We start from the raw sequence: 27,643 nt of genomic DNA on the forward strand, positions 1-27,643 counted from the left end.
CATGGTGCTGTACAGAGTAAAACAGTAAATAGCAAGACCCTGCCGCACAGGCTTACAATCTAATAAAATCATAGTAAAACAATAAGGAGGGGAAGAGAATGCAAACAGGTACAGGGAAGGGTAAGCAGGCACAGGGTAGGGAAAAACTAACAGTAGAAAGTAACAGTAGAAGTCTGCACAACATCAAGTTTTAAAAGCTTTAGGAAAAAGAAAAGTTTTTAGCTGACCTTTAAAGAGCAAGGAATCCAACTGTTCAATAAATGGGCTCGGTTCTGATTTTGGGTTTAGTAGTCCATATAGACTCAGTAACTGGTCCAGCAATAATGGAGTGTCCCCTGATACCTTAAAGTAGGGGGTGGGGAAAGCCGGTGCCCCTTCAGATATCATTGGATTCCAACTCCTATCAGCCCCAGCTGACATGACCAATAGTCAGGGATGATGGGATTGCAGTCTAACAATATTAGGAGAGCCACACAATCCCCCACCCTTGCCTATGCAAGTTTAGTCAGAAAAAGGACTACAGCTCCCTGAATGCTTCAGCCAGCATAGGTGGCTGGACCATGCTGGGAGTTGTAGGCCTTCCCCCCGCCCCCTGTTTAAACATGTATAGGATTGTGTGCTTAAGTACTGTCAAATTTATGTTAGTGTGAAGGGAAATGACAGCATTACCCACACCAGTCCTCATTTCTAAAGCCCGAAAAATCTCATTTTCTCGCTGCCTGATGGGGTGCATAAAGGACTATGTTATGCAACCAAGTAATTTAATGGCTCATGTGGTCAAATAGCATCAAGCCAGTGTAAGAAGCTTGCAGTGTTTTTAGAAGTTCTCTTCCTCCTTTCCTTTTGAATGCAGTATCAACTCCGATTCCCTTAAATATGTCGAATTTTACCTTTTAATTATCACCCTGGGTAACTGGAAGCACTTTTGTTTTAGTCGATCAAAATGTTTTTTAATTGATTCGTTCTAATTGATTAATTAGGTAAACCGTGCAGCCTTAATAATAATTCCCAATGAATTGTTGGTATCAGCGGGCGGGGAGGGGGGAATTCGCTCAACAACTTTTGGGTCCCGTTCCCAACTCTTATGATTTTGTTAACTTGCTTGACTCAACGTGCCCGGGAGGACATAATTGATGGCATAATGGGCACTGTAGACTTTGTTCCAGCTTTTTGGAAGATCTGATTATCCTCTTGCCTTAAAAAAAAAAAAAAAGACCTTTCATTTTCAAAATGCAAAGGAGGATGGCAATTGTAAACGTGTGATACGAGCAGCTTCCTTTGAGACAGGGAAAGGAAGGTGTTCGACTGCATTGTTCGTGAGTTTTAACCACAATCGTGTAATTGCTGATAGGGAAAATTGCCGCCTGCGTCGTATTGTTCCTTGCAAATCCAGCATGGAGTTTGTCCTTCCAATGAAGAAATCTGTTCATGTCTTCTGTTCTGCACAACATGAAATTCTTTAACACCAGAGGGAACCACGCTGCCTCTGAACACTTCAGCTGGTCCAGAATGATGCGGCCAGACTACTGAGCAGGGGGCTGTTACAGGGACCGTGTTACTACCTTGCCTGTTTCATGATTCATAGTGCTGGTTATAACCTATGGCCATGGCTAGACCAGGCCTATATCCCGGGATTGTCCCGGTATCATCCCTGTGCATCCAAATGACACACAGGGGATCCTGGGAGCAGGCAGGGATGACCCCTCCATTTGCCTGGGATAATCCTTAGGTCTAGCTAAGGCCTATGATACCTTAGATGGCTTGGGTCCAAGCTACTTGAAAAGTTGTATTTATTTAAAACATTTATCAATTTATTATTTTATTCATTACTTTTCTATACCCCCCATTAGCCAAAGCTCTCTGGGAGGATCACAAGATGGCTTAAAACCATCAAACACAATAACAGAAAAACATAATATAAAACTGTAAGTATAAAACAGAAGAAAACCAAAGTAGTAACCATGTTGAAAGCCAGAAGCAGCACAAAGAACTAAGAATGCACTAATACGATTTTTAAAACTGAAGGGCTGAAAAGCCTGGGGAAATGAGAAGGTCCTCATTTGACATCAAAATGGGAGCCTAGGTTGGCCTTTTTCCCTGTTGTCTTTCCGCCGGCAGGCAAAGTTGTATTTATTCAAGCAGGCATTTGGCATTTAAGCTAGGTTGGCTGTTGAAAGCGTTTGCTAACTGGTTGGGTTCTGCAATTTCTTTTTATAGATGCATTTTAATTGTGTTTTCAATCTGTTTTTTTTTAATGTTTTAATTACGTTTCTGTTTTTATTGAAATTTTACTATTATTAGCCACCTTGAATGGTTGGGTTTTTTTGGCAGAAAGGTGCGATATAGATTTAATAACATTTTATATACACACACACACACACACACACACACACACGAAATCTGGCCACACTTTGGAAATGTGACTCTGAGGGGGAGGGGGGAAAAGGCCCAGGCAATGGTGTTGGGGAGCAGGAGATGCCACCACTTGCTTGCTCCCTGGCTTTTTGCTGGTCAAGAACACCAATGGTAGCAATGATGAGGAAAGGGATGAGGAACCGCTGCAGCTTGTGACCATGGTGGTGAGGACATAGAGTCAGTGAGGTAGGGGGTCCACGGAAGGGTGTTTTTCCCAAGGGTGCCCCAAAACCTGGAGCTAGCCCTGGAGATGGACCTATACATCAGTGGTTCCGAAACTTTTTCAGGTAACCGCACCCCTTGGTTCCACAAACTCATGCCCGGTGCTCCCTACCCTACCCTATAAAAATCATTATTTAGAATAGCGGTTTTCAATGACCCACTAAGGAAGATAATAACAATAACATTCAAAACAGTAACAATTAATTGAATATTTATTCAAAACCCAATCACATTTTTTAAAATTCATTCAATTAAACACAATTGATGAACTTGATCCAGTGATATCATCTTTTCAAAGTCTGATAGTCATTTAGCAAGAATATTAGATATTACATTTAGTACACTAGGGTAGAGTACCTCACTATTCTGTAAATTCTTAACGTGATGAATGGGCTTCTTAAACGGTATTAATACATGTGTGGATTCTTCCCCTATATGGCTTGGGACCAAACTACTTTCTCCCATAAAAAATGTCCCTATGTTTTAAGACATTCTGGAGGGGCGCTTCTCGGAAAAGACCACCTCGAGCGCCCCCCCTCCCCGATGCCCCTTTGCCTCTTAGCGCCCCCCTATGCAATCCCACCACCCAAAAGGAGGCAATATCGCCCACTTTGGGAACCACTGCTATACATCCACAGTTGCAAAGCAGTTCCATGTGTGCTGTCTGCAAAGAGCATCCCTGGGCTGTCAAGGGAGAAGGCTAATGACTGCAACCGTGGGGCGTCGCTGCGGACTTGCCCTAATGAATGTCACCAACCTGGGGGTGGGTGGGGGAGAGAGTCATCTGAGAATGGAAATGTCAGCTATTAATCCTCTCGTGTGCTTTTAATCCAGCCAAACATCGCTTTTGGGAGAAGTGTGATTTCTGCCTTAACTTTGCGGTGCGGATCTGGAAATTCGTACTCTTTAATTAATCTGTTTGGTCTTTCCGAATTGATTTCTCCCCAGCCATCTGTCGGAGCACATGCTGGCTAAATCCCAGGTTTAAAGGGCTTCTGCAAGATGTCTTTATTTTAAAAGGCCACGTTTTAAGGTGTTCCAGTCTTAATGTGCGCCTCTCTCTCTCTCCTTCCCCCACACGCTGTTCTCGGTTCAGCAGGATATCCCATGGTAGGTGGTCCACTTGGTTTCCATGGAAACTTGGAAAAGGCCTTGCCAAGGGATGTATGTGCATAAATCCCCGTGGCTTCTAAGTGTGAGCCATTTCCAAGGCCAAGTTGCCACAGGGGCCAGTGGGCAGCTCACCAGGAAGAATTGCTGGTCGCTAAAAGGAAGGACTTCTTCACACAGCGCGTAGTTAAATTATGGAACTCACTACCACAAGATGTAGTGATGGCCGCCAATTTGGATGGCTTTAAAAGGGGGTTGGTGAAGGCTATCAGTGGCTACTAGTTCTGATCGCTACGTGCTAACTTCAGTATCAGAGGCAGCAAGCCCATGTACCCCAGTTGCTGGGGAACGTGGGTGGGAGGGCGCTGTTGTACTCATGTCTGCCTTGTGGGTTCCTGTTTGACAGCTGGTACAGAGTGCTGGACAAGATGGACCCTTGGTCTGATCCGGCATGGTGCTTCTTATGTTCTTAAGTCAATGGCTACTAGTCCTGATGGCTAGGTGCTACCTCCACTATCAGAGGGAGTAAGTCTATATACATCAGTTGCTGGGGAACATGGGTGGGAGGGTGCTGTTGCACCATATCCTGCTTGTTCATCCCTGGCCGATGGCTGGTTGGCCACTGTGTGAACAGAGTGCTGGACTAGCAGGGCTTCTCTTATGTTCTTATGTTCTGCAGTGCGATTGAGGTGGGAGAGGAATTCCTGTCCATATTAGAGAACTGGAAGTGGGGAAATTCAGTCACCACTGGGCAAGCACATGTTTGCTGATGGGCTAGCTGTCCCTATGAAGGAAGTGCAGTTAGCCAATTAACAACCATGACGGCAACTAGCCAATCAGCACCTACATCCTTGCAAGGTGCTGACTGAGGTACCCCCTGTATCCATCACCACCTGCTATTAGTTCCTTCCTCAGCTGCCCCGTAGAAGAGATAGTTCCTACTTGCAAACTGGTTTAGTGGATGCCACTGCCTTGTTGGTTTCAGCACAAAGTCTGCTAATCTTCATGATTTGGGGCCTGGCTTCCAGGAAGCATAAATGGATGTTTGGTGATTTGCACCCCTTGAAGCAAGGGGCTGGTTCAAACCATCACTGCAGACCACTGTGACTTATGTAAGCCATGGTGGGTTGTGGCATATGCTGGTGGCCATTTTGAATATTCAACTCCCAGCAGGGGTGGGTGGGCTTGCCATGGTTTGTCGTGTTTTTTGGACCTGGGCAGCAGGAGTTGTTTGAGGGGGGAAACAACTCTCAACGGGACGTGGGTTATTTGAGGGTTGTTTTCCCTTCAAACAAGCCATGCTGGCTGGGTTTGGACACCTTCAAATAGAGGGCAGTCCTCTGGCAGCCCTTCTGATGCAGGACAGTCCTCTGTAATAGAGGACACATGGCCACCCTACTTCTGTTTCAACTGCTTCCTGTTCCACAGCACAGCAAATGAAATTACATTTTAATGGATGCGTTTGAGGTACCAGCACGGACTAAACAACCCTAACCCTGGCATGGCGTGGTGTGTGTGTGTGTGTGTGTGTGTGTGTATGTGTGTGTGTGTGTGTGTGTGTTTGTGTGATTCTCTGGGCTTCATTGCCAGTTTACCTTCTGTGAAATTGGTATTTTGTTGTGCTTTGCGGAAGGGGGGGGCATATATGTGATCAGATCCCCACCTCTTCCTCGTAGGCTGTTCCTCAGCCAAGTTACTTGCCTCTAACCCTCATCCATTTGCTTCAACTGTGAAATGGATGTCAGAGGAGTGAACTGTGGGTTCAAAAGGGCGGCTTTGCATTTTGGAGCTCAGTCCCCACCTCTGCTTTCCTGGGCTGGCTTGTGGGCTGGCAGTGGGGGTGGGGGGGCGGGCAGGTTGAATGCCTTGCCTGGCCTATCTTGTCCACGGCAGGCTCAAGAGCCTCCATTTTCCCCACAAGGTGTGGAAGGTTGTCTTTCAAGGCAGTGGAGGCTGGTGGCTCCGATGTCAGTGGGGTGGTGAATCCACTCTGGGTTTCAGGCAGAACTTGTCAGAACTCTAAAGGAGCTGTACGAGGACCTTTCGAGTTTGGAATGGTTCTGACTGAAACGGGAGCGGATTCACCTTCCCACTGGCGCCGGAGCCACCAGCCTCCACTGTTCCAAAGGGTTGTATGCGTTACTAAATATTGCATCAGTTCCGTGGGTCTTCTCTCGGCTGCCATGTCCAGTTAGGTGTTCCCTGTACATTTAACAACTGAGCCTGGGAGTTTTGCACTTCAGCGAGCCATATCGCATTCAGCCGCACAATGCTCGCCATCGTGGGAGACCTCCGCTTCTGCGCTGCTGCGGGAGTTCGGAGCATGTACATGTCACGCCGAGCTGGAGAGCTTGGATTGCCGTTGTCCTTTGTCTCTTCCGATTACTCTCCTCTTGCAGGGAAGGTGCCCCTGTGCCTCTCTCCCCCCTCCCCTCCGCTGCCCTGATCTTGCCTGTAGCACAGCTTCGGCTGTGATCTGCTCAAGTGCTCTCCTTGTCCTCACTTTGTTCCACAAGCGCCAAAGTTGCTTGCGCTCGTGGGAGGATGCTGGCGAGAATCTCTTGTCATTTTCTATACACCTTGGGGCTGCCTGGAACTCTGACTGCCTTGTTGCATGCCAAGCATCAAGATCAATGGGCGATGTGGCTTTTGGATTCTGCTGGAACTACCCTCTTGAGATCACTCCTTTTCTCCCTGGGAGACAATAGCACTCTTGTGGATCTTGCCTGAGGCTTATGACACCCTCCGGACCAAGTGTGTGTGTTTTCTTAGAACTGGCTCGGCAGAGTAAATCAAGAACATAAGAAAAGCCATGTTGGATCAGAACGAGGGTCCATCTAACCCAGAACTCTGTTCACACAGAGGCTGACCAGCTGACAACCAGAGAACAACAAAGCAGGACATGGTGCAACAGCACCCTCCCACCCATGTTCCCCAGCAACTGGTGCACACAGGCATACTGCCTCAGATACTGGAGGTAGCACACAACCATCAGGGCTAGTAGTCATTGATAGCTTTCTCCTCCAGGAATTTATCCAACCCCCTTTTAAAGCCATCCAAATTGGTGGCTGTCACTACATCTTGTGGTAGTGAATTCCATACACGAACTATATGTGAAGACGTGTTTCCTTTTATCTGTTTTGACTTTCCCATCCATCAGCTTCGTGGGATGACCCTGGGTTCTAGAACTATGGGAGAGGGAGAAAAATGTCTCCCGAACCACATTTTCCACACCATGCATAATTTTATACGCCTCTATCATGTCACTCTTCTCTCTTCCACCCAGCAGTTCGACATTCAAAGATCTGGAGGGCAACAGCCTGAAGGACAGTGGGCATGAAGAAAGTGACCAGACGGACAGTGAACATGACGTCCAGCGTGGGTTGTACTGTGACACTGCTGTCAATGATGTTTTGAATACCAGCGTCACTTCTATGGGGTCTCAGGTGCCTGAACAAGGTAGGTTGTGTTGGTTTTGCCAATGCCGTGTGTGAGTTTTGTAGAGTGCAGAGTCTCAAAGCTGGTCACCAACAGCTGCTCGTGACCCATTACACCTCCCCATCATAAGGGGAGCTATGGAATGTTTGTGAATATCCTAACTGCTCAAAGGGGAACTGGACATTGACCAAAACAATGTCATTCTTGGGAAGGAAGGAACTCTGGAAAAGTTCACACCAAGAAGTTCACACCCAAGTTCACAAGAAGGAGGGGTTATTGGCAAGAATGTTGGGGGGTGTCAACTGAAGTAGGGATGGGGACCATGTGGCTCACCAGAAGTTGATGGATTGCAACTCATCATCTCTCATCATTGAGTATGCTGCCTGGTCTGATGGGAATTGCTGTCCAAGCACATTTGGAGGGCCGCACATTCCCCAGTCTTGGTCTAAGGAGATTTGGAAGCTCTCCTAGAAAGTAAGGGAACAAGTGAGCCGAAAACCAAAGGGAGAAAAGGTTGTGGGAAGGGACAGTTTCTGAATATCACATGAATCCTTTGAACCCAGCAACTAACTCCACATTTGGCTACACTACTGCTTGAACCTCCTATATTAAGAGCGATGTTACGCAATGAAATCACCCCAGCCTCAATCATAATGAAACATTTTGTTTCAGAAAATCTGATCAGCATTTATGGGTTGAAAAGATCACTCGAGTTTAACAAATGTAGCACTGGTGGGTACATGTGCAGGAGCTGCCAGGAGTCTTTGCTTTCTCAAAGGATGGGATATTCATCTAAATGGTTTTGAGCTTACGTTGTTTTAATTTTCCTATGCTAAAAAAGTTTAACTATTTTTTTATTATGCCGTATTTTATATTTTTATGAATTGTTGTAAACCACACGGAGAGCATTGACCTTGGGGTAGTATAGAGATGATGATGATGATGATGATATGATGATGATCATCATCATAAGTTATGCTTATGTCTGGAGTGGATCTGACATTGAAGACCCATTCTGGCAGGAATCTTTGCTTTCCTGTATTTTACTCATCCTCCAGGCATTTGCATCCATTCTCTTTGGAGCCAGCATTTGGCACTGGTTAGGATCTAGTTTTCTCCAGCCATTTCTGTGTTGAGTATGAGTGTGGTCACAAGCCCCACATTCATAGAATCATAGAATCATAGAATAGTAGAGTTGGAAGGGACCTACAAGGCCATCGAGTCCAACCCCCCACTCAGTGCAGGAATCTACCCTAAAGCATCCCTGACAGATGGTTGTCCAGCTGCCTCTTGAAGGCCTCTAATGTGGGAGAGCCCACCACCTCCCTAGGTAACTGGTTCCATTGTTGTACTGCTCTAACAGTCAGGAAGTTTTTCCTGATGTCCAGCCGGAATCTGGCTTCCTTTAACTTGAGCCAATTCTTCCATGTCCTGCACTCTGGGATGATCGAGAAGAGATCCTGGCCCTCCTCTGTGTGACAACCTTTCAAGTATTCACATCCATTCATACAGAGAGACACTTTGAGAAGGGCGCCGCATCTATTTCTCATCCAGACCTGATGTTTTGAAAGTCTCGTCTCTGCCGCTTGATGAACGACGTCGGTTTTGACCCGTTGCAAAATGCTTTTACTCATAACGGAAAGTCCCACGCGATCAATTCTGCCTGCCGCAGAGCTGTTCGTCAACTTTTTTGAAACTGTTTTCTTTTTGAAACCGGTTTCCTCCCTCGGCTGTCGCAGCCGGAGATCGCACAAGTTGAGATTCAGAAAAAAAGGGGAAAGGGAAGTGTAAATATGGGTTTTAAGGATAGCGTGCAAATTGTGTCGGGTGTTGATGAAATGCAGACATCTGAATGCATCTGGGAATGAGTGGTAATGAATACCCATGGACAGAGCTTGCATTCTTGAAATATACTGTCACAACGACTCTCCCTTCTTCCAAGCAGAATCTAGTAGAAGTCTGTGAAGGGGTTGCTCCCATTTCCTGGGATCTGTTGGGTGTGTACCTTGGCGTGTTCTCTGCGGGAGTACTGGCTGTGATTCTCATCTCTACTAAGAGTGAACTCAGGGGCTGAATTAATGATGTAATGATTTAACTATTTAATGATATTTATGAATTGTTTTCACTGAAGGTCATTTCTAAGTGATGTACGAAGCAATGCAGCGTACGATCACAATAAAATGCTGAATATTATTACTGTATTCTTGAAGACAAGATTGTCTTTCTGGGAATACTTGCTGGGAAAAGTACATTTTCAGTGGGTGTTGAAAACCCAGAAAGGTTGGTTCCTGCATCGTTGGAAGTGGGAGGGAGTTCCAGGGAGGGAGATGCTAGGACATCAAAGGCCTGTCATGTCTAGCCCTGCTCCCCCTGGGTTGGAAGAAGATGTTTCAGGTGATCAGTCAGAATCAGACTCTGAAGTAGAGGAGTCGGCGCCCACTGGCCAGCCTGGACCAGTGGGGGAGAAAGCTCTCATGGGCTCTTCACCAGCTGGGAGTGAATCCTCTCCAGAGCTTATCTTGTCAAGGGCAAATAATACAGTCCATGGGAAGCCAACATTCTTCTGAGGGAGAGAGCATGGAGAGGTTAGCTGATCCTAGAGTACGCCGCCGACTAAAATGGGTGGAGCTTAATGAAGGCGAGGGAAAGTCAGCCCGTCTCGTGTCCCGTCAGAAGATGCCTCAGAACTAGTCTCTCTGAATTTAATGCATCTGGGGAAAAGGCTTTCAATACTTCTTGAAAGGACAATTGTCTTGCTTAGTTTGCATAGTCTTGTCTAAGGGAAAGTTCCTAGAGATTAGACTCTCTTCAGGTGGGAAGAGATGTTTATTGCTTGAATAAAGCTTTGTGGATTACTTAGCAGGCCTCGTTATTGCGTCCTAAGAAGGCAGGAGGTTTTGAGAAACACGACAAGGCCCTATTCTGAGCTGTCATGAACCAGTCGCAGAGCCTTCCCTATACAATTGGCCACTTGAGGCAAAGAATAAGTGGGTGCCCCCTCCTATCTCATCAGAAGACTGCCGGGTGAACCTGTCTTTAACACTGATGATGGGACAGTATCCTTCACTGTGCCTGAAGCCAGCAGGCTAACTTAGGGGACATGGCACACAGGTCTCTCCTCCCAACACCTTGCTGATGCCTCCAAGCATTTACTGCCTGAAGCAACTGATTCACTCTGCCTGATTGTAGGGCCAGCCCTGACATCCAAAATCTTGGGCCCCACCAGGCTGATATCTCCTGATGAACAGAGCGATTAACAGGCAGGAATTATGATAGCTATGTAGTGAAAATGAAGCCAGTGAGAAACATAAGGGAAATATTAATGTGCTTGGAGGAACCCCATGGGTTCCAGAAGTACAAAGAATCTTGGTGGGAGGGCATGAAATACCACAAAACAGCATTATGAGGATGAAGAGGGTAGAATAAAGGGGGCAGAATTACCCCAATTATGAGGATGGCACATATCCTGTGGCCACAAAATGCTGGGGGGTCTGATGGAGGTGTGGACCGGAGAACACGTAGTGAGGGGAGTGGGAATGGGATAGCATGTCCTGGGAAAGGGTGTGGCTAGCTGAAACATGCATCAGCAGCATTCCTCGCTACCATATTCTGTTGCAGGTTGCACAGTTGAACTAGACTTCACATTTATTTACTCATTTATTTTATTCATTTATCCAAAACCACCCAAAGAAATAAATAAACAAGAACAAGAACATTTTATAAGAACAGCAGTTAACCATGAAGGCTAAAAAAAGCAACAGCACCCAAGGGCTATTGAAGCCTTTAATGGAACGCCTTCTTATTGGAGAGTTCTGTTTTTACATACCGCCTAAACCAGCGTAGTGTTGGGTTCAAGGAGTATCTTTTGGCAGAACGTTTTGTAAGGTGGGTGCAACCACAAGTCTGAAAAAGGAAGTGTGAAGTTGTTCTATTTTCAATTGCTTTGGGAGCAAGTTGAGCAAGTTTACCAGCTTTCTATCGTTTCCAGAAGTGCATGATCAATTTTGATACCCCCACCAATCCACACGCAAGACCCAAGGACTTCTCTCTCTCTCTTTCTCTCTCTCTCTCTCTCTGCATACAGAACCTAGAAGTAGGTAACAGCTTCCCTATTTAAAGTACCTGTTCTTATTTAGCATATGTTCTTATATGTGTTTCAGGCACTAACCAGTCATAGACATTAAATTCAATGAACAAAAAACCTACGGTTTATAAAACAACGTTAAGGCCCTACACTTTTCCACCAAGCACCAAAAAGCGGGGAAATTGGGAGTTAAGGCTCGCCAGCCTTAACGCCACATCCTCCCTAAGGAGGCAGAAAGTACCAGTGAAATTCTCATTCTGCCAAAGCAGATAAACCATGAGGACAGGATGGAGAATAGGATATGCAGAGGTGACTGTGGGGTTGTGGAAAACTGATGACGAACAACTTAGAGCCACCTACTTCTTTTTTTGTTTAGAGCAGCCCTTCCCCAACCTGGTGCCCTCCAAAGGTGTTGGACTGTGACGACGGAGCAGGTAAGAAACCCCACCCCCTCCTGCCTGGCTCTGCTGCCAGGTAAGCCCCAACCCACTTACGTGTTCCATTGTCACTGGGCCTGAACTTGAACTGAGCACCCTGGTCCATCCAGAACCTCAATTCAAGCCTGGGCCCGGGGACGACGGAGCAGGTAAGCAACCCCCTCCTGCCTGGGCCCTTACCTAGACCCACTGCCACTGCTGTGCAAACTGCAGCAACGGCTCCAGGCAAGCCCCCACCCCAGCCCATCCCACTTACCTGCTCCGTTGTCGTTGAGCCCCGGCTTGAATCGAGTGCCCTGGTCCACCCGGAAGCAAGTCCGCACCTGCAGCCTTGCTTCTGGGTGGACTCAGGGGCTCGATTCAAGCATGGGTCAGGCCATGACGGAGAAGGTAAGTGGTGGGGTGCGGGGGGGGGCTTGCCTGGAGCTGCCACCGCAACAGTTTGTGCAGTGGCAGCTCCAGGTAAGGGGCCAGGCAGAAGGGTGGTTGGCTGGAGCTGCTGCACTTTGTGCAGCGGTAGCAGCAGGTCCAGGTAAGGGACCAGGTGTGTGTGGGGGGGTTCTTACCTGCTCCGTCGTCACCTGGCCCAGGCTTGAATTGAGCCCCTGGGTCCACCCAGAAGCAAGGCTGCAAGTGTGGCCTTGCTTCTGGGTGCACCAGGGCGTTCTGTTCAAGGCCGGGCCCAACGACGACAGAGCAGGTAAGCGGGGTGAGGTGGGGGGGGCTTGCCTGGAGGCGCCCCCCTACGTTCCCCATCCTGCTGTCCCAGCATTCCTGACCATGGGACATACTGACTTGCAATGATAGATCGTCGCAGTCCAACACCTTTGGAGGGCACCAGGTTGGGGAAGGGCTGCTCTAAACAAAAAAAGAAGTAGGTGGCTCTAAGTTGTTCGTCATCAGTTTTCCACAACCCCACAGTCACCTCTGCATATCCTATTCTCCATCCTGTCCTCATGGTTTATCTGCTTTGGCAGAATGAGAATTTCACTGGTACTTTCTGCCTCCTTAGGGAGGATGTGGCGTTAAGGCTGGCGAGCCTTAACTCCCAATTTCCCCGCTTTTTGGTGCTTGGTGGAAAAGTGTAGGGCCTTAACGTTGTTTTATAAACCGTAGGTTTTTTGTTCATTGAATTTCATGGCTTTTTGTAAAGGATAACGAGCCCTTCCCTCTTTTAAATGCGGTTACTCTAGTATAGTTCCTGCAGCTTTCACTGTTGTGATGAAGAGGGGATTTCACCAGGTTCTCCATATATACAAATGACACCTGCTGAAATTCCCTTTTCGATGCAACTGTTAAAGATACAGGAGCCCTGTGCTCCTTTTCATATGGTCACAGGGGCAGGGGGCTGGTGACTCCGATGTCAGTGGGGCTATGAATCCATGGGTACATAAATCCTACAATCCTATGCAAGGTTAGACATAAAATCCTACAATTCTATGCATATACCCACGGATTCATAGACCCACTGACATCGGAGTCACCAGCCCCACCTTGTGACCATATGCAACGGAGTACAGGGCTCCTGTATCTTTTACAGTTGCCTAGAAAAGGGAATTTCAGCAGGTGTCATTTGTATATATGGAGAACCTGGTGAAATTCCCTCTTCGTCACAACAGTTAAAGCTGCAGGAACCCTGCCATCTTGACCAGATACAAAAGAGGCAAGGCTCCTACGACTTTAAATGTTGTGATGAAGAGAGAATTTCACCAGGTGCTACATGCATACAAATGACACCTGCTGAAATTCCCTTTTCTATGCAACTATTAAAAATACAGGAGCCCTTTACTCCTTTACATATGGTCACAAGGTGGGGCTGGTGACTCCGATGTCAGTGGGTCTATGAATCTGTGGGTATTTGCATAGAATTGTAGGATTTTATGTCTAACCTTGCATAGGATTGTAGGATTTATGTACCCACAGATTCATAGCCCCACCGACATTGGAGTCACCAGCCCCCTGCCCCTGTGACCATATGAAAAGGAGCACAGGGCTCCTGTATCTTTAACAGTTGCATAGAAAAGGGAATTTCAGCAGAGGGGAACCTGGTGAAGTTCCCTCTTCATCACACCAGTTAAAGGTGCAGGTGAAAAATATTTTTTTTACTTAATTAACATTAAAGAATGCACAATGGTGCATTCTTTAATGTTAATTAAGTAAAAAATATAATTTTTTACAGTTATATTTATAAATATAAATTTCAGCAGATATCATTTATATGCATGTAGCACCTGGTGAAATTTCCTCTTCATCACAACATTTAAAGTCGCAGGAGCCTTGCCTCTTTTGTATCTGTTCAAGATGGCAGGGTTCCTGCAGCTTTAACTGTTGTGACGAAGAGGGAATTTCACCAGGTTCTCCATATATACAAATGACACCTGCTGAAATTCCCTTTTCTAGGCAACTGTAAAAGATACAGGAGCCCTGTACTCCGTTGCATATGGTCACAAGGTGGGGCTGGTGACTCCGATGTCAGTGGGTCTATGAATCCGTGGTATATGCATAGGATTGTAGGAGTTTATGTCTAACCTTGCATAGGATTGTAGGATTTATGTACCCACAGATTCATAGCCCCACTGACATTGGAGTCACCAGCCCCCTGCCCCTGTGACCATATGAAAAGGAGCACAGGGCTCCTGTATCTTTAACAGTTGCATAGAAAAGGGAATTTCAGCAGAGGGGAACCTGGTGAAGTTCCCTCATCATCACACCAGTTAAAGGTGCAGGAGAAAAATATTTTTTTACTTAATTAACATTAAAGAATGCACAATGGTTGTGCATTCTTTAATGTTAATTAAGTAAAAAATATAATTTTTTTACAGTTATATTTATAAATATAAATTTCAGCAGATATCATTTGTATATATGGAGAACCTGGTGAAATTCCCTCTTCGTCACAACAGTTAAAGCTGCAGGAACCCTGCCATCTTGACCAGATACAAAAGAGGTAAGGCTCCTGCGACTTTAAATGTTGTGATGAAGAGAGAATTTCACCAGGTGCTACATGCATACAAATGACACCTGCTGAAATCCCCTTTTCTAGGCAACTATTAAAGATACAGGAGCCCTGTACTCTTTTGCATATGGCCTCCCTAGCCACATGAAAAGGAAGACAGGGCTCCTGCATTTTTAACAGTTGCCTAGAAAAGGTGATTTCAGCAGGTGTCATTTGTATATAGGGAGAACCTGGTGAAATTCCCTCTTCCTCACAAAAGTTAAAGGTGCAGGTGCCTTGCCCTCTTTTAAATCTGGTCACTCTAGTATAGCTCCTGCAGCTTTAACTGTTGTGACGAAGAGGGAATTTCACCAGGTTCTCCATATATACAAATGATATCTGCTGAAATTTATATTTATAAATATAACTGTAAAAAAATTATATTTTTTACTTAATTAACATTAAAGAATGCACAACCATTGTGCATTCTTTAATGTTAATTAAGTAAAAAAAATATTTTTCTCCTGCACCTTTAACTGGTGTGATGAAGAGGGAACTTCACCAGGTTCCCCTCTGCTGAAATTCCCTTTTCTATGCAACTGTTAAAGATACAGGAGCCCTGTAATCTTTTGCATATGGTCTCCCTAACCACATGAAAAGGAAAACAGGGCTCCTGCATTTTTAACAGTTGCCTAGAAAAGGGGATTTCAGGAGGTGTCATTTGTATATATGGAGAACCTGGTGAAATTCCCTCTTCGTCACAACAGTTAAAGCTGCAGGAACCCTGCCATCTTGAACAGATACAAAAGAGGCAAGGCTCCTGCGACTTTAAATGTTGTGATGAAGAGGAAATTTCACCAGGTGCTACATGCATACAAATGATATCTGCTGAAATTTATATTTATAAATATAACTGTAAAAAAATTATATTTTTACTTAATTAACATTAAAGAATGCACAATGCACCATTGTGCATTCTTTAATGTTAATTAAGTAAAAAAAATATTTTTCTCCTGCACCTTTAACTGGTGTGATGAAGAGGGAACTTCACCAGGTTCCCCTCTGCTGATATTCCCTTTTCTATGCAACTGTTAAAGATACAGGAGCCCTGTGCTCCTTTTCATATGGTCACAGGGCAGGGGGCTGGTGACTCCAATGTCGGTGGGGCTATGAATCTGTGGGTACATAAATCCTACAATCCTATGCAAGGTTAGACATAAAATCCTACAATCCTATGCATATACCACGGATTCATAGACCCACTGACATCGGAGTCACCAGCCCCACCTTGTGACCATATGCAAAGGAGTACAGGGCTCCTGCCTCTTTTACAGTTGCATAGAAAAGGGAATTTCAGCAGGTGTCATTTGTATATATGGAGAACCTGGTGAAATTCCCTCTTCGTCACAACAGTTAAAGCTGCAGGAACCCTGCCATCTTGACCAGATACAAAAGAGGCAAGGCTCCTGCGACTTTAAATGTTGTGATGAAGAGGAAATTTCACCAGGTGCTACATGCATACAAATGATATCTGCTGAAATTTATATTTATAAATATAACTGTAAAAAAATTATATTTTTTACTTAATTAACATTAAAGAATGCACAACCATTGTGCATTCTTTAATGTTAATTAAGTAAAAAAAATATTTTTCTCCTGCACCTTTAACTGGTGTGATGAAGAGGGAACTTCACCAGGTTCCCCTCTGCTGATATTCCCTTTTCTATGCAACTGTTAAAGATACAGGAGCCCTGTGCTCCTTTTCATATGGTCACAGGGCAGGGGGCTGGTGACTCCAATGTCGGTGGGGCTATGAATCTGTGGGTACATAAATCCTACAATCCTATGCAAGGTTAGACATAAAATCCTACAATCCTATGCATATACCACGGATTCATAGACCCACTGACATCGGAGTCACCAGCCCCACCTTGTGACCATATGCAAAGGAGTACAGGGCTCCTGCCTCTTTTACAGTTGCATAGAAAAGGGAATTTCAGCAGGTGTCACTTGTATTCATACAGCACCTGGTGAAATTCAAAAGGTACCAAAGAATAAGGGCAGAGGCCCATTCCTTATGCATCAGAGCTTGCTTTCAATAGTACTACACACTGGAATTAATAATACTTTATACTGTTAGTTTCACCCTTCCCTGTGCCTGTTTACACTTCCCTGTGCCTGTTTGCATTCTCTTTCCCTCCTTACTGTTTACTGGGTCTTGCTATTTACTGCGTACTCTGTACAGCACCATGTACAGTTATGGTGCTATATAAATAAATAAATAAATAAAATAATAATAATAATAATAGGGTTGATTCCTGCACTGAGCAGGGGGTTGGACTGGATGACCTTGTAGGCCCCTTCCAACTCTTCTATTCTATGAGTGAGCGAAGGGAGGTAAGGGAGCGCGCGGTGGGGGGGTGAGGGAACGTTGGGGAGTGAGGGGTGGGGGGGGCATCGCGCGGAATCCTCCCCCCCCACACACACACCAGCAGGTCTTAGCCTCCCGCCGCTGCCACGGTAGGCAGCAGCAGAGGCCAGGGGATACATATACACACACACGCCGGGGGGGGGGGAGAGGCAAGGCTCCTGCACACACCCCACTCACCCACCCACCCCACCCACACACACACCCACCCCACCCACCCACCCCACACCCACACCCCCACCCACACCCCACACCCCCCCACACACCCCCCACACCCCCCACACACACCCACACACACCCCCACCCACACACACCCCACACACCCACCCCACACACCCCACACACACACACACACCACACACCCCACCACCACCCCCCCACACACACCCCACACACCCACAGACCCACAGACCCACACACACACCCCACACCCACACCCACCCCCACCTCCACTCCCCCCCCCCACCCCACCCCACGCCACCACCCCCCCACACCCCCCACACACCCCCCCACACCCACCCACACCCCCCCACTCACACCACACACACACCCCACACACACACACACCACACACACACACACACACCACCCCCCCCACACACACCCCACACACCCACAGACACACACACACACACACCCCACCCCCCCACCCCACACCCCCCACACCTCCACCCCCCCACACCCCACCCCACCCACCCCCACACACACACCACCCACACACACACCCCCACCCCCACCCCCACCCCCACCCCCCCACACACCGCGCGCGCGCACGCGCCGGGGGAAAGGAAGGACTTCCCTTACCTTCCATGTTGCTGCTCTGGCAGGAAATGTGCTTCCCTGCCAGAAGTGACGTCACTTCCGTTTCCGGCAGAGAACCCCATTTCGCGCCAGAGCAGCAACGAGGAAGGTAAGGGAAGTCCTTCCTCTCATTCCCCGGCGCGTCTGGGTGGGGTGGGGTGGGGTGGGGTGGGGTGGGGTGTGTGTGTGTGTGTGTGTGTGTGTGTGTGTGTGTGTGATGGATGGGTGTGTGTGTGTGTGTGTGTGTGTGATTGATTGCATAGCCTCCGAGAGACCAGGGAATCAATCACTCAATCACACACACACACACACACCAGCGGCCCGGCTCTTCCCTACCCTCGCCGCCGCAGTTCGAGCTGCGGCGAGTCTAGGGAAGGTCCCCCCGCACCCCCACCCCAGCTACGCAGGGCCCCCTCTCCTCCCCCCCCCCCTCCGCCCAAGTCGACTGCAGCCCAGGGTTTCAAGTGAGCGCCCGGCTTGCTTTCGGGTGCAGCCGGGCGCTCAATTGAAACCCCGGGCTGCAGCCGACGGACAAGGTGAAACCGGGGGGTGGGGGGCGACTTCCCCCCCCCCGATTTCCCCCCCCCCCCGCTACGCCTGGGCCCGCCGCTGCACGAATGCAGCAGCGGCTCCAGGCAAGCTCCCCTAACCCCACTTACCTGGCCCGTCGGGGATGAGCGCCGGCCGCGCTCTCCCTGCTTCTCCCTCCTCTCTCTGGGGATTCTGAAGCTCACGCGCATGCGTGAGCTTATCAGATTCCCCATTGAGAAACATGGGGATTTTAAAAATTAATTAAAAATTGATGGAACGGTCTTTCGAAAAAAGAAAGGCCATTCCATCAATCGGATAGATAGGGGAATTTAATCCTGTTTTTGGATTCCACCGGGAGGCTTCCCCTTTTGCGCTACGAGTGCGCAAAAAAAAAGTCGCCACCCCCCGAGGAAAACAAAGCAGATTGTGACAGACAGAGTTTTTCTCCCTTTTTCTCCTTTAAACTCCCACCCAGACCTCAATATTTCAGGAATCTCCCTGAAACGCGCAGGGAATGTAAAGCCAGCATTTCTTTCTGGCAGTACCCGCGTTTCAGAAAGATTCCTGAAATATTTTTCACTTTAGGACCCTAAATTCCCCTTCCCCCCCCGCTAATAAATTATAATGGTAGAATGCTCAGATTACTGACGGGCCTTAACATACAGCAGACACGACTGTGGCTGCTGTAATATACACTAAGGGCCTGTTTATGGTGACCATATGAAAAGGAGGACAGGGCTCCTGTATCTTTAACTGTAATGTAGAAAAGGGAATTTCAGCAGGTGTCAATTGAAGAGGGTGAAATTCTCTCTTCATCAACACAGTTAAAGCTTCAGAAGCCCTGCCCTCTTTTGTATCTGGCCACTCTACTATAGCTAGTGTAGCTTTAACTGTTGTGATGAAGAGGGCATTTCACCCACTTCAATTGACACCTGTTGCAATTCCCTTTTCTATAGTACTGTTAAAGATACAGGAGCCCTGTCCTCCTTTTCATATGGTCACCCTAGGCCTGTTCAGACAATACTCTAAGCCATGGTTAGTGTCATGTCTAACCCTACTGGCCATGTTTTGGGAGAAGGTGTTTCAGGTAATCAATCAGAATCAGAATCGGACCTAGAGGAGGTGGCGCCAGACACCAGCCAGCCTATACCAGTGGGGGAGGAAGCTCTCATGGGCGATTCCCTAGCTAGGAGCCAGCCCTCTCCAAGGCTTATCTCCTCAAGGCCAAATCCTACACACTCAGTGGGAAGTGAGCTTTCTTCCGGAGGAGAGTGCCCCGACAAAGTAGCTGATGCTTTGGTCTGCCGGAAGCTAAAACGCACAGAGCGGAAGGAAGGCGTGAGAAAGTCGGTCTGACTAGGATTGTGCCAGAACCTACCTCCACATCAAGTTCTCTGAAGTTACAAGTGTTTGGGAAGGGGCTTCCTGTTCTCTTTAGTTAATCAATTGTCTTGCTTAGTTTGCATAGTTTTGCCTAAAGAGTAGTTTCCAAGAGACTAGACTCTCTTCAAGTAGAAGAGATGTTTGTTGCTTAATAAAAGCTTTGTAGATTACCTAGCAGGCCTCGTCATTTGTCTCCCATCGAAAGGAGGAGTTTTCTGAGTAACACGACTGTTAGGCAAAAGGTTAATGAATGTTTTTAAACTCGGGTTATGTAGCCACCATGGTTAGGAATGGCTCACAGACACACTGGCCCTATTGAGGTGAAATGCTAAACCATGACGGTTAAGTGTTTTAAGCCAAACATGATGGGTTAGCATGTTATGTAAACCATGACTGTGTTGGAACCATTCCTAACCATGGTGGCTACATAACCACGTTTTAAATATGCTCACTAACCACTTGCTGCAAAAGCGTTAACTGCCTAATCATGGCTTAGCGTGTTGTCTAAACAGGCCCACTAAGTCATGGTTCACACGACACGCTAATCCATAATGGTTAGGTCAAAATGCTTAACCACCGTGGCTTAGCTCTGAATTCCAATCTGGGCTTGGTGACATGGCTGTAGAGGTTTCTGTTGGCTATGTAGAAAACTCTCCATTTTAGGGTGGCCAAGTGCCCTGCATTACAGAGGATAGTCCTCTGTTTGAAGGTGTCTTCTGTTCAAAAGGCTGACCAGACCAAGTCAGGTCTAAAGATCAAAAGCTGTATGAAGGGTGAGCAGGGGCTAACGGTTGCCCATCAACAGTTAGTACCTGGGCAGCAGGCACAATAGCTGATACAGATTCATCTGGTCATAATCTCCCAGTGAGATGTATTGTGTTTCTATTCCTTATTTCTAAAATGGCACCTATGTACAGAAGTCAGCACCTCCATATGTTATGTAAATCACTGTCCTCTTTTTTATCATGTTGGCAATGCATTTCTTTTCCTTTGATGATGCAGAAGTGGCCACCCTATAAGTAAGTCACCTGGACACAACCTTCCCCACTAGGCTGAAATGTGCCATATAAATAATAGTAAATATTTCAGAATTTGCATCCGTACGTATATTAACACAAGCACATTTTATGCAAATCGCCATCTTTCCTTTGGGTGATGTGTTTCCTCATTTCGGGGTGATCCTACTCATTCTACTCACTTTTGCCCATCCAATTCAAGTTCTGTTCATTTCTCTGAAACCCCCACCTAGGAACTATGGCAGCCCACCCAGTGAGGCAAGCTGGCTACAGTACTGGGACCAATGAAAGGGTAAAATGTTTCCTCCCCCCAACCCAAATAGGAATGGGAGGAAGAAGACTCTTTGAAACTTCAGTTCTTTGTATATTCTGTAAAGCGACTTCAGTTAACCCTGAGAAACCTTCTAAATGGGAGTCTGTGGAGGTCACTTTCCAATTCTCCACCACCAGCCATGCTTAATGGGAGAGCAACGACATCTTCTGCAATAATGTATTTTCTGGGCAACCTTCTTATGGGCAGAGATGAAAAAATTAAACATTTATAGATCTGTTTTGGGGAAGTTTAAATTCTTCCCAGACCCAGACAGCTCCTGAAATAGCTTATCATTTATTATAAGGAAGGAAAAGACTTTTGAAAAGAAAAGTTGATTGGAAGTGGAGATGGGAGCAATGAGGGAGCTTCCGTGGGCCTTAAATCCATGTCAGTTCTAGGTTTTGGGGGAGGCTTTGGGAAGGCAACCCTCCCTAAATGGGACTAACTTTTTCCATTGTTACTGCTGCCTGTTAAGGAGCTTGGTGTGGAGAAAGTGGATAGGCAGGTGTTTCTTTTTTACCTATCCCATAATACTAGAACCCGAGGGTCATCCCATGTGTCGAGGAACCTGAAAGGGCAGGTTCCTTTGGTTCGCTGAGTGGCAGTCAAAGACTCTCAAGACACAATTTCACTCATCTTGGAAAAGTTTTTTTTACGAGCAGCCTGCAGTGCTACAAGGTGGCAAACCCTAGAGGATCTGAAGGACTGCCCACTAGTTGCAGGCAAAGCTAAGATACTTATAGGGTAACATCCTCAGAAGCAACAACAGAACTTCCTCATATAATAAACCAATCATAATACAGTTTTGCAATACAGTAACCAATGATGGACAAGGCATTTACGCATGTGCAGAGTGCAGATAATTCTAAGACTAGAAAGACAATACGTAGATGGGTCTTGCAATCCTGGAACATCTGTTCCTTTATGGTTACGACTCTTCCTGTCCTCGCCGGGAGGCTCACACTCTGACTAATGTGTCAACACTTCTTGTTGGTTGAGCAAGCGTTACTCAATATATTTTCAGTTACAGTTTGGATCAAATTGCTATAGAACTTAATTTCTAATAGAAGGGGTTTACATCAAAACAGGGTGGGCACAGATAAAATAGCCCATCCACCCATTTCCTCGACACATGAAGCAGATTGGTGGGAGATTCAGGACAGCTAAATGCAAGGTCTTCTTCCCGCAGTGCATAGTTAAACTATGGAACTTGCTGCCACAAGGCGTAGTGATGGCCACCAAATTGGATGGCTTTAAAAGGGGTTTGGAAAAATTCCTGAAGGAGAAGGCTATCAATGACTAGTAGTTCTGATGGCTATGTGCTACCTCCAGTCTCAGAGGCAGTGTGCCTATGTACCCCAGTTGTTGGGGAACATGGGCAGGGAGGTGCTGTTGCACTCATGTCCTGCTTGTGGATTTCTCATGGGCAACTGGTTGTGTAAACAGAATACTGGACTAGATGGGTCCTTGGTCTGATCCAGCATGGCTCTTTCTGTGTTCTTAATCCTATGTATGTTTGGACAGAAACATAAATCCGACAATTCCCAGCATTCCACAGTCAGCCATGAACAGGATTTTGTCTTTAGTCTCATTCTGAGTTCAGTCCTCTCCCCCGTGCATTTTGTATTTCTGCAAACTTCACCATTTCCCTCATTCTGCTGATACCTCCTTTCTGTGTGCAGATGGTTTGGCTGCATATGCCATGATGCTCACCCCTGAACATTGGAAATACGGTATTTTTGTAGTACATTTCCCACAGAGTGGCTTGTTAACTATGCAGTGTGGCTTATTTTCCCCCAACAAGCCACCTTGAGAAACCATGGTTTGTGGCTGGGTTGTTCAGGGTGGTTAACAAGCCACACTGCAAGCTACCCTGTGGAAAATGTCCTGGGTTCGGACAGCGCATTAACCCACTATTCAACAATCAACCCACAATTCAGCAACAACCCACACTCCCCCAGAGTGTGGGTGAGTGTGCAGTGTGCCAAAAAAACAGTGGCATGATTTCTGTCCATTTGGAGGTCAAAGAACTCAGCATAAGAACATAAGAAATGCCATGCTGGATCAGACCAAGGATCCATCTAGTCCAGCACTCTGTTCACACAGTGGCCAACCAGCCATCAGCCAGGGATGAACAAGCAGGCCATGGTGCAACAGCACCCTCCCACCCATGTTTCCCAGCAACTTGTGCACACAGGCTTATTGCCTCGAATACTGGAGATAGCACACAACCATCAGGGCTAGTAGCCATTGATAGCCTTTGCCTCCAGGAATTTATCCAATCCCCTTTTGAAGCCATTCAGATTGGTCATCAAGGAGGCTTAGGCCATAGCTAGACCTAAGGTTTATCCCTGGATCATCCAGGGGTCAAACCTGTTCATCTAGGTGACACACAGGGGATCCAGTGCTCAGGCAGGGGCGAACCCTGGATGATCCCAGGATAAACCTTAGGTCTAGCTGTGGCCTTAGCTGATGACTGCACATATAGCCCGGCTCCCAGGTATTTCATGAGTTGCTTCCAGAGTCCCTCTCCTATCAAAAGCTCAGTCCCTGCGGTGCTGCCATTTTTGTGTGCGAACAAATATTTCCTCATGGAGCAGAAGTACCTGTAAATTGAGACTGCTGATGGATCTCCAAAGCTTTCTAATAAGAACTGCTACCTCTTAATCTCTCACCTAACATTGCACAGAGGAAGTGCAAAATGCTTTAATGTATTTCATGCAAATATTATGTAAATCACATGGAGGTGTGAATGAGATATGCAAATATGCGGCAGTTGTACAGACCTTGACAGCTTTCTAATGGGTACCAGTGTGGTCTTCCCCACCGTCCTCGCCTTTTTCTAGCCAATGTCGTCTCTGGTGACTGCAACTAGAGCAGGTTTACATTAAAATACTCCTTATTGTCACACACAAACATGTTCACAATGGATTGATTGGAGGTGGAAAGCTTCTAGACCCAGGATGGTGTGTGTGTGTGTGTGTGTGTTGGGCTTAAATGATGAAGAAGCCTTAATATTACATGGCTAAGAACAGAAGATCCGTGTTGGATCAGACCAAAGGTCCATGTAGTCCAACGTTCTGTTCACACAGCAGCCAAACAGCTTTCTGTTGGAAGCCCACAAGGACACAAGTGAAATAGCACCATCCCACCCATGTTCCCCAGCAACTTATATATTGGCTCTGACATGGATGGGCGCATATAGCCATCATGATTAATAGCCATATTAATAGCCTTATCTGCCATGAATTTGTCTAACATCTTTTTGAAGCCATTTAAATTGGCGGCCATCAATTTATTGCATTGAGGATAGGCAGTCTTAGACACACAGACACACACCTAGAAAATCCACGGCACAGTTTGATTCAAACTCATCCTGCGCGTAAAAAAGAAGAAAGTAAACATGTACAAAACATTTAGAGTCTTTGATACTTTTAACGTAGGGAGTTTGAATGTGCGAATGGGATGATCTAAAAATCAGACAGTCTTCTCGATCTTTTTTGGGTTTTTTTTTTGGCAGTAATCTTACCTTGGGAAACATAGATTTCAAAGACGAATTCCTCCTGGGAGTTTTGCACATCCCTATTTTAGACACGATATCAATGTACATTATGTTCTCAATCCACAGGGAATCTCTCTCCGCACAGCCGACGTCTCAGCTATGGACTCGGACAGCTTAATTGGCAGTACCGTTATTTAGGATTTGTCAAAGAGAGCAAGACTGATGAGAGCTGGAGTAGGGTGATCAAAAGGAATCATTTGGGTTTTTAAAGCAGAGAGAGAGAGAGAGAGAGAAAGGGAGCTCAGCGGCCCGCATTTAGAGGCTCCCATTTGGAAGGAAAGATTTTGACAAGTCTGGCCAAACGTTTCCCCGTTGCGTGGAGCCCTGTGACTGGAATCAACTAGCCGTTGTCTGTGCCTTAATGGAGCGACTTTCGGCCTTGACCCTGAGCACTCGCATCTGTCTTTACAGGAAGTCTGTGGCTCTTCCCTTTCCCCCCTATTGAATAATTGAGGCTTCCCCTCCTTGGTGGATGAGGTATCTTCCAAAGCAGAGACTGTCTGTGTGGCAGGACAAAGGCTAGAGGTGGCTTCAGGGGTGGGTGAGGTACAGAGGCATCTTCTCAACTTCTGCCACTCATCTTATTTTAGCAGTGGGAATCGTGCCCAGTCCTGCTTAACTTTATTTTTATTTATTTTGGAGGGGATGGCCTTAATGATTGATTAGAATAATTTCATCAGTTGGAAAGATTGCTTTTAATTGCTCTAATATGCACCCAATTTGGAGTTCATTACCGCACTGAGTTGTTTTCCTTCCCCTGCTAATTGATACCAAATGGAACATACCGGAACCCACACGAACGCGCCGTGTCTTTGGCTGTGCAGTCAGGAGAGTACCTGCCTACGAGTGAATAATCGCTTTATATCTCTGAAAGGGCAGCGCTGTTGCCTTGAAAGTAGTCGACATGTTTATGTGTTGGCTTCTTTCATCGTTCTGAACTTTCACGTCGCTGGTTTGTTTGTGGGAAAACAAGGCTCCAGAGAAACCCGGGGCCTTCCTAAAACCCCACAGTCTGTTATGAATTTACTGTTTAAAATGCGTAATGCAGCATCCACCGCTCTTTACAGCCAGGTATAGTCTGTGTTTAATCCCAGCATCACCACCCACATTTCTATGGTGAGGTTTGTCTTGGTACTGTGTTAAGGAAAAGCCAGATTCTTCTCCTTGTATAAATTATATTCAAGCTGCAATTTTATAAATATTTTGCTTTGTATCATTTAGTTTATTTATTTATTTTATTTATTTAGAGTATTTTTATCCCGCACCTCAGCCAAAAGGCTCTAGGAGCGGCTTACAATGTATCAATAAAGAAGACAGTCCCTACCCTCAGGCTTACATTCTAAAAAAGACATGACACACAAGGAAAAGTGGATGGGGAGGGAAGAGGGAGAAAATAAAAAGAAATTAAGGAGACTGTTTAGGCTGGTGGGAAGGCCCTGCTCCGTCCTCTCATCTCCCAATGGAGGGGCAAACCAACAGCTCCTTCTTCCCCACAAGGTGAAGATGTTAGCCCTGTGTGTGTGTGTGTGTGTGGGGTTTCCAACTGAAGCAGGCTCTAATGGTCCCTACCTGCTCCAGTCTCCCTCGCATCTTCTTCCCCACAGGGTGAAGTTAATGGGGAATAGGATCAAGCTGGGGGCTACGTTGGCTAAGGCTGATGGAAAATGGAGTCCGACAACGTCTGGCCTTCCAGATATTGTTTGACTACAATTCCTATCATCTCTGACCTTTGGCCATGTTGGCTGAGGCTGATGGGAGCTAGAGCCCAACAACATCTGGAGGGTCAAGCCTATTACCCACCCCTGTCAGGGATGATAGGAGTTGTAGTCAAACAATATGTGGTGGGCCAGATGTTTTTGGACTCCAGTGCCCATCAACCTCCAAAGCAATTTGCCCAATGGCTCCCTAAAATATAGAGCCAACACTGCCAGCATTCATACATGGTAGCTAAAGATGCGCAAATCTATCAATGTTGGTTTCTCTCCATTCCTTTCTTTTCCAATCTTAAGTTTAGTTTGCTCTGGACGTTGAGAAATTCTTTTCTTACAATTCACATGAAAACACACCAGCATTTTTGTGCACACTCCTCCTAATGCATGCCTTTTCGTACCCACGGTTGCCTAGCGGTCACATTTTTGGCAAGAAATTCCCCCCAAATAACATGTTTTCAATGTTATTTTCTCTAACATGCACATTTTTGTGCATTTTTTTTTTTGATGAGAGAATTCCCCTGCAACATCCTGAGAAGCGTAAATTTGGAAGGATCTGCGTTTCGTTTCATACAGTGAAGCGAAATTGGGCAAGTCTGCATTTTGATATGAACTGGACCATTCCTAATGGTAGCCCGCCAGGAGCTCGAGAAGCCTCGTCTTTTTTGCTGCCTGCCTGGGACTGCGAAAAGAAGAGAATGGCCAAGCATCTGGCAAACTACAGTATGAGACTTCGTGGGCTGAATTGTCATGGCAGGTCCAGAAGCCTGCTGTAGACCATGGGCCTTTCTACACCTAAGGATTATCCCAGGAAAATGGAGGGGTCATCCCTGCCTGCTCCCGGGATCCCCTGTGTGGCATTTGGATGCACAGGGATGATCCCGGGACGATCCCGGGATATAGGGCTGGTGTAGACATGTCCCATGTGTTCCTTTTATGCACTCTTCATGCTACATACAAATGTCACTTCTGCAGGTGAGATTGTGGGAGAAAAATCTCAGCAATCCGGATTTTATGTTTACACTGCCAACTGGCTGAAGCACAAACTGATACATGTGAAAAAGCACAGAATTTGTATTCTCTCTCCCTCCCTCTTTCTTTCTCCCCCCCTCCCAATAGGTCTCCTTCCCAACCACTCAGCGGTGGGGGGGAGTTGCCTGTGTGGAATAGCTTCTGACATTGCAAAGATGCACGGCGCCGTGCTCCATAAACGACGGCACGGACCAGATGCTCATAGCATAATTGAAAATTCCATTTTA

General features: G+C 46.5%; 1 protein-coding gene across 2 annotated transcripts in view; it reads left to right on the forward strand.

The window, feature by feature from the left end:
• The window catches only part of PCDH19 (protocadherin 19), a 155,586-nt gene that overhangs the window by 82,878 nt on the left and 45,065 nt on the right, over window positions 1-27,643 (forward strand). The window contains exon 4 of one of the 2 annotated variants that reach the window (XM_063141734.1): window positions 7,034-7,206. In XM_063141734.1, coding sequence (XP_062997804.1) covers window positions 7,034-7,206 — 173 coding nt within the window. The remainder of the gene's footprint in view (window positions 1-7,033; window positions 7,207-27,643) is intronic. The other variant, XM_063141735.1, reaches the window with a different exon arrangement.

Source organism: Elgaria multicarinata, chromosome 15 (genome assembly GCF_023053635.1).
Source record: "Elgaria multicarinata webbii isolate HBS135686 ecotype San Diego chromosome 15, rElgMul1.1.pri, whole genome shotgun sequence".
In the NCBI taxonomy this organism is placed as follows: domain Eukaryota; kingdom Metazoa; phylum Chordata; class Lepidosauria; order Squamata; family Anguidae; genus Elgaria; species Elgaria multicarinata.